Here is a 7738-nt window from a genome sequence, read left to right as displayed (position 1 = left end):
CTTTTATTTTTCATTTCCAGCCCTGACTTAAGCTTCAAAACAAATATGGTCTAACCATAATTGATATGGTATGAACAGGTTTATAGTATAATTTATTACAGAATTTTGAAGTATTAATTAATTAATTAATTAATGGAAAATTGACTTCTAGTCAGTACTTTCCCTAATTTTAATCTCATTCTGCATTGGTGTTTGACTCAGAATGAAATCAAGCTCATAGCTTGGCCAAGTGCCTCAAAGTTATTGGGTAAACTTTAAGTATATAATGATAGTTAGAGCTTTTACAAGTAAAGGCTGGAAAATGAAAGGGAACTATAATAGATTTCTTGCCTAAAACAAGTGTTCTTAGTAAGACTAAAAGTAGAGGCAAGCTGAAGCCCTGAGTTATGGAATATTACACTCATCCAACAAACATCAGAAATAGCAGGAAGATAACTAGTGGAAGAAAAGACAGAAGATAACTAACTCAAAGACGCTCACTTGGACGTGCCTTACTATCACCAGAGGGGTTTTTTGTTTGTTTTTGGTTGGGGAGGTGGGTTGAAGAATGTCCTTATAAGTAAATTACATTGTGTTCATTCAAATGTACAAATAGAAAAGTCTTTTCTTTTTAAATTATGAAGTATATCATATCTATAAAAGCAAGTAATTATTTCCTTTAAGTTGAAAAATTCCGCTCTGTGACTGTAATAATTGCTGCTGCAAGTATCCTTGCACAGTCCTACTTCTAGTCTTTGTTCCCCAAAGTTACATTCTCTCCAAATTGGTGTTTAACATTCCCATGTATTTGTTTATATTTTTGAAAAGTATTACAAAAATAATATAAAGTGCTACACAATATGTATCCTTATGCAATTTATTCTTTTTGCTTAACACTAAAAATCTTACTTAGCTGACTCGTGGTTCTGGTTCATTTGTTTTTAACTATTTTGTGGTGTATTGTTCTCTAGTCCACATGTTTAAACATTCTGTTGACTGAAAGTTGTCTTTGCTGAATATTTTAGGGAGAGAGGAAAGAGGAATACATTACGTTATTTTTAAAGTTAGGTTAGGAATGTTGTTTTGACTTTCAAAAAGCCAGTTTCCTTTTTTGGTGAGGAATGTCCTCATTTATCATATTCTTGGGAAAACCCTTTGTACTTCCTGAGAGAAGGCAGAGAAGAACAGTGTTTCATCATACAGATGATCATGTTTTACGCAAAATGTAGAACAGCATCTGCTGTAATTCCAGCTAGCTCATGAGGGATTGTGTTGCTGCAGCAAAAATCTTGATTTGCATTAGTATTCTCAGATCTTTCAAGTTCAGATAAGCTATGGATGGAAACTTGTTGGCATTAGGTTTTTTTTTTCTGTGTGTTTGGAATAATTTGCTTTTGGGGACTGTTTGCTTTATTTGGTAAAGGGATTGTGCCTTATATGGTAAAAAGGCTGTTCTTGAATTATATCTTGGTTTTGTGGAACAAAGAAAAAAGTAAGAGTTTACTAAGAAGGAGAGGAACTTCTTTTTGAGGCAGAAATAAATATTTGTGTTAAAAAATGTATACATGGGCCCTCCCTGGTGGCGCAGCGGGTTAAAGCACAGCACTGAGAATCTGGGGCCGCGACCGCATGAGTTTGATTCCCGCCTGCCCCGGAGGTGACCACATGGCGTGGCAGACCTCTCCTGACCCGCCCACTGCTCCCCTCAGCAGTGTACTTCGTGGATCTGCCTGTTCTGTTTCCCACTCTGTCTCTGGTGAAGCCTCTCACCGCCCCTGAGCCTCTGGCCTGTACCCCAGTTCTGTATGCACAAATAAATAAATCTTTAAAAAAAAAATGTATACATGTATTGCTTTGTAGTCATTATTTTTAGAAGGAAATTACTGATAAATATTTTTTTAGCCTCATAGGCTTCTCAATTTTATGCAGTTGTCTCTTATTTGTAGCATCTTTGATAACAATTTGAATATTTTTGCAGAAGGTACAATAGACTTTCATTCAGATTGTCCCTGTAAATTATTTGCTCGAACGCATTAACCAGAAATGCTGAGGCAGCAAGGGAATCACTAATAAGTGGGATGCTTTCCAGGATTATAGCTAAAGCAAGGCAAACCCAAGCCAAAATTAAGAAGAAAATGTTAGCCACCCAAGTTGTAGTCTGGCCAGATATGCTATTAACAGTGCATATTCCATTCTAATTAAATCAGTTGAGATCTAGGCAGTTTGAATCACCAGACTTAAAAAAGGTGATCCGGCTTTAAGCATATTAGAATTAGGAGATAATGCAAGAACAGTTTTATGATTAAAACTTATTTAGAATGAAAACTTATTTTTTTTTCTTATTGGTGGATTCCCTGGCCTTAACAATGATAACTCTACTACCTGTTTGTATCTTTCACTGTGATTCTGACGGAAAGCGGGCTGAATGAACCTGCAAGAAGAAATGATTTTTTTTATAGGAATTATTAGATGGAAGGAGAAAAGAGTATTGTTAATACTCTTTTAGAGTATTAAGAATAATTTTTGTTTTTTTCACTATTTCTGTTTTTCTTGCAAATCACACAGTTGTTTTCCCCCCACAAATTATTTTATCCATGAATATGTAGGTGTAGAGAGAGGGGTAGTATGTGCACAGATTTTTTTTTAATGTTCTTGTTTTTTAATGATCTCTAATTTAATTTGCCAAGAGTTGGGCCTTTTGAAACAGAACTCCTAAACTAGAGAGTTATGTGCGTAGGCAAACAAATTGGGTTTTTCCTTTTTAGTCAACTAAGATTTCTGAGTTTTTTAAACTTGTTCCTGAACCTAGTGAAATTTACTGAATGAACTTGGTTAGCCTGAGATGTCTATTGCCATGGTCCCCTAATTCTTAAAAAGTATTTATTTACTCATTATTTATTAGCATTCTGATTTTTTTTAAAATGCTGTAAACATAGGCATGGGGTGAAAAAAAATTCTTCTTTAAAGTTCTTTGTAAAAGTATTGGTTTATGAGTTGTTGCTCCAGATTCTCTATCTTTTACATTTTCTGTGAGCTTACCATGTGGTTATCAAAGATGCCATACTTTTTTTCTTTGAGATACATATTTCAGAGTTTCTCAAACTCAATCCATTTTTATCTAGGGTATAACTCATTCTTTTAAAAGTGCTCTCTTTTCCTACAGGTCACTGTAATTAGCAGCTAAGAATGATCTAAACAAGAACTTCTTTGACTTTTTTTCCTCTTTTCTGACACTTATGCTGAGATAACATGTCAGCAGGCTCAGGAGAGCCTTCACCTTTGGCATTGACTTTACTTTTTTCTATTCTTTTAGGTCTTTCACTACCATTCCTACAGTGACTGGCAAGATACTGTTTCCACCTCACTCTCCATGTACCATGCCAGTGACATCTTAGCTGCTAGAGTGTGGAGCTGGCCTATGGGAGTCAAGTAAGTGCCTTTTTTACTATTTAGCATGGTTTTTGCCTACTTTGCAAAAGCCATGTGGAGTAACTTCTTAAGATTAGTTTTTGAAAAGGCACTTGCTTGATCTTTGTGGGCCAGCTCTTTGCTCCAGCCTGCTATTGAATACGTGGTAGTCAACATGGGAATTTAGTGAGGCCGTGATCACAGAATGGATTAGTTTAGGTCTACTGGGGTAGACCCTAAGAATATTAGATTTGATGTTGACCTGATTAGACTATTTATATTGGTGAGCAATCCCTGTCTCATTGTAGAATAAGTCAGAACTTGTATATTAGCTCACAGTGACTCTGTCCTCCTAACAGGATGTAGATGACCAGAGGTCTGCTGGTCTAAATGAGCTGGGTTGCATGGAAACAAAACAGCACTCCTAGGAAAGCCAGTCACCTTGGCATTGATCTGAAATAATTTAGCTTAATATGTAAAAGAAGTGGTGGTTGAGATTAATGAGGTTTGGGTTTCTGGTTTATTGCTAAGTTGCTAAAATATGGTATTTTACTTTTACAGGTCACCTTTAAGTTTTGCCTATATAAATTAACACATCCCCTGTTATGTCATAACAATCATGTAAGGGAGAGTGTTTTCCTGCTCTGTCTTAGGTATTGGTGATGTGACCTGTTCATGCAGGGGAAATTTGAACATTCTCAGGTATGTGAAGATCCTGAATCATAAGCATTTTCTCCCTGTAAACAAGATACATTTTATTTCAGTGTGAACTCATGGTACACATTTGCAAAATCTATTTTGTATAGATCCAGAAATCACACAACAGGGACTGACAAATTATAGTGCTTATTTTTATAAATAAAGTTTTATTGATTTATATATCATCATGGCTATTTTTTGCACTATAAGAGTTGAGTTGAGAAATCGTGACCCACAAAACCTAAAATTCTATCTGTATCTTTAAGAAAAAGTCTGCCAATGTCTACAGTAGAAGAATCAAATTTCAAATTGTGTTTACATACAAACTTACTAGAACCACAGTTGATATCAAATAGTCTTCGAAAGAAAAAGCCAAGAAAGCTAAGATCTCTGTCATAATGTTCACTAACAAGTATATATTTGTTGTATATTTGGTGGTGGGACTACTAATATAAAGTTAGTAAAATAGGAATATATGATGGTAGTCCAGCTCTTTAGTTTTTCTTTCACTCATTATATTCTCTCTCCTTTTCTGTGTCCCTCCCAGTAGGTCTCTTTATGGCTTCTTATTTTCTTCACTAGCTAGAGGTAGGGCTCAGTACAATTTTTATGGCCTTTTTTAAAATAAAATTGGGTCCTGTTATACACTCTTCTTCATCTTGTTTTTATCACTCATTTGTAATTAGTAGAATTTCTAGGTTAACTAGCCAACTAGTATAGTTCAAATCATTAATTTAATAGCTGTATAAATATGCCATTGTGTCTGAGATAATTCCTGGTGGGGTAACCTTTTATTTAGCTAATTCCTTATTGATGGATACTTTGATTCCTCCCATTCCCCCCTCTTTTTTTAGTCCTTGTGAACATTGTAGTAATCATCTTGTGATGGCACATTTATTCTATGATATAAAGAATTAGGAATGGGATTGCTTGTTAAAAAAATGTGCACATATGAAATGTATATTTAATATTCTGATAATTATGGTCAGATTTTTTTTTCTGAAAGCAGTAACATAAGAGAGTCTTTATAAGTTCTCTTCTGATTTATGTAAGACCTGAAAGTGTAGCCTGTTTATTATTTTTATTATAGGATTTTCTAGATTTTAGTTGATGATGATGGTGATTAAAATTATTACTATAGGATTTTCTAGATAACTGAAGACATATCTTTCAGGTAAAATTGATTTTCTATGTTCTGAATGACTGTGTTTTTAAACACAAAGTTCTTTCCTTAAAGTTCTAATTCATGTACCTAATATCAACATAGTATTCTAGTAGTCTAGAGGGTAAACAAAATTGAGACAAATTTTACAACTTACTTTTGGGGGTGGGGTTAAAAAATAAAAGCCATTTTGATAATAATTTTTTATCTTTAAATTGGGTATTCGTTTGGCTGCAAGAGGATTAATTATAAGAATCTCTTTCTGTAGTAGTCTCTCAGCTTGAAAAGATAAATATAGAGCACCAATGTTCACAGAGGGAATGCTGTTGAAAATGTGTGGGTAGCAGTTGTAGTTTTACACAGCAGATAACATCTAGAATAAGGAATAGATGAAAATACTCATTGAAAATTAGTGTTCTTGAAACACTATCAAATACACATTCCCTTAGCCTAACACTCAGACCCATTCATAATTTTGCCCATCTTGCATATCTAATATATCTCCCACCAAAGTCAACATACTTGTTGCTTAGTCTCACTTTTTCTTGTTGGCTGCACTCATTCCCCGTGTTATTAATTTTTCTCATCCTTTAGGACACATATATCTCCTCTTCTGCACCCCTCTAAAATGATGAATCCCAGTCTGTCTGACATTCAAATGCCATCCTTCTTTATGAAGCCTCTTGGACTTCTCCATTCTATTCTGATGTTTTTAGGTCTTGATTTCTATTTGAACTATTTTTTTGATTTCTTCCAATAGGCTCCTCAGTATATACTTTTGTAACAGAGAGTTGTTGGAGTTTTTATTGAGTGTCTTTTGTAGTTAACCAGGAACAATGCCCAAATCACAAGTACTAGGCTACACTGGATCCTCAGCCGCTTTTGCCAAGTATTCAAATTTGTCTTGTCTTTTCTGCTTCTGAAAGAATGCTGACATTTCTTTGAAATGTTCTTCAGAATGGATTCTGCATGATCCTTCCCATTCTATCATTTACTTTTTTTTTATTTTTTATTTATTTATTTATTTTTTTATTACAAAGTTTATTTTTACATCATTTTGCACATTTTTTTTTCCATCTCGATTGTAATCCCCGTGGGTTTCCCATCACCAGATCTATCATTTACTTCTTAATCATGTTGAATGTTTGGATTGGCAGGACCTACGACACATGTATGCTTCCTGTTTGCAGGAGTAGATAGGGAAGTGAATTTCTGACTTTTGTCATATGGATGTAGTACTTAATGAGACGAGAAATTCTCCCAATGAGGAAGACTGTTTAAAGGTTCTAAGCAGTCAAAAACCATGAGAAATTTGGCATGGTAGAAAGTGATTACAGAGTTAATTTAGATTTGAGTAGTCAGAGAAGGCCCTCTGAGGTCCAGTTATTTAAACTTAGACCTAAATGACAAGAAAAAAAAATACATGTAATGTAAGTGTGAAGAATATTTCAGTGTAGGGAACACGTGAGAAGACCGTTGTTTGGGCTTGGGATGGGGCGGTGGGTCACAGGTTGGTGACTGAGCATGTTTATTTGAGGAATAGCAGCATAGATGAAGTTGCTGGATATGGGAATGCAAGGGAGTATAGTACGATGACAAAGGAGAGGAGATTTTTGTTTTGTTTATATTAACAGAAGTTTGGAGACATATCATCCTGTTTCTTTTTTCTTTTCCTGAGATATCCTATTGAGAGTAGAGATGTAATTATAGGTGTGAAGAAAAGAAAGATATTTCTGTGTTATTAAACTCCATGAACTCCTGGGTATCATGGAGTGACTAAAGTTGTATGTGTAGTGTTTAGAAGTAGAACTGTGTGAGGTTTCAAGAAAAGATAACTAATACTGGAAAGTTTGTATGTCTAGTGACTAGTGGAAGAAGCCCATTTTCATTCCAGTGCCCTAATCTGGTGGGCCTTTAAATAAATTGCTTTAATTTCTTTTACTTTGATATATAAGAATAATGTTTGTGGTTACAATTACTTGCATTGCACTAACTCTAGTGACAGCTTGAGAAAAGCAAATGACTCCAACCCCAGATGTGCATCCATTGGTCCTTCCTATTAGAAAATTGTATATATGATAGAAAGTTAGAAAACTGCTTATTAGACTTCTTTATATAAAGATATTAATCCCACAAGCAAGATAAATCTGCTTTTGGAATATAAAGCATTTATCATTCTAAATAAAGTAAGCTGTTTTGTTCCCTTTTTTTCTGTTTTCAAATGGAGACTGTCCAGATGCATCTAATATTCTCACACTGAAAGTGGTATTTGGATTTTAACTGGACTATAGGTGGTAATACTCTTACTTTGGAGTTTCTCAGTATTGATATTACTTATATTTTGTACCAGATAATTTTTTTGTGACTAGGAGACTATTTCTGTGCATTTAAAAATGTTTTCAGTACACCCTCCTCTGCTGTACCCAACAAAAAAAATGTCTCTAGACATTGACAATTATCACTGTTGGTTGAGAACTGCTGCTCTGTCTT

General features: G+C 34.6%; 1 protein-coding gene across 2 annotated transcripts in view; it reads left to right on the top strand.

Moving 5' to 3' along the window:
- The window catches only part of MCU (mitochondrial calcium uniporter), a 123625-nt gene that overhangs the window by 11431 nt on the left and 104456 nt on the right, over window positions 1-7738 (top strand). The window contains exons 2-3 of one of the 2 annotated variants that reach the window (XM_004680787.2): window positions 3293-3408; window positions 4041-4089. The exons of the other annotated variant lie outside the window; for it this stretch is intronic. Coding sequence (XP_004680844.1) covers window positions 4063-4089 — 27 coding nt within the window. The 5' untranslated portion in view covers window positions 3293-3408; window positions 4041-4062. The remainder of the gene's footprint in view (window positions 1-3292; window positions 3409-4040; window positions 4090-7738) is intronic. 2 annotated transcript variants of the gene reach the window in all.

Source organism: Condylura cristata, unplaced genomic scaffold (assembly GCF_000260355.1).
Source record: "Condylura cristata isolate star-nosed mole 26May11 unplaced genomic scaffold, ConCri1.0 scaffold00011, whole genome shotgun sequence".
NCBI lineage: Eukaryota > Metazoa > Chordata > Mammalia > Eulipotyphla > Talpidae > Condylura > Condylura cristata.
The sequence above is the reverse complement of the archived record's forward strand: the minus strand, read 5'-3'. Positions and strand labels throughout refer to the sequence as shown.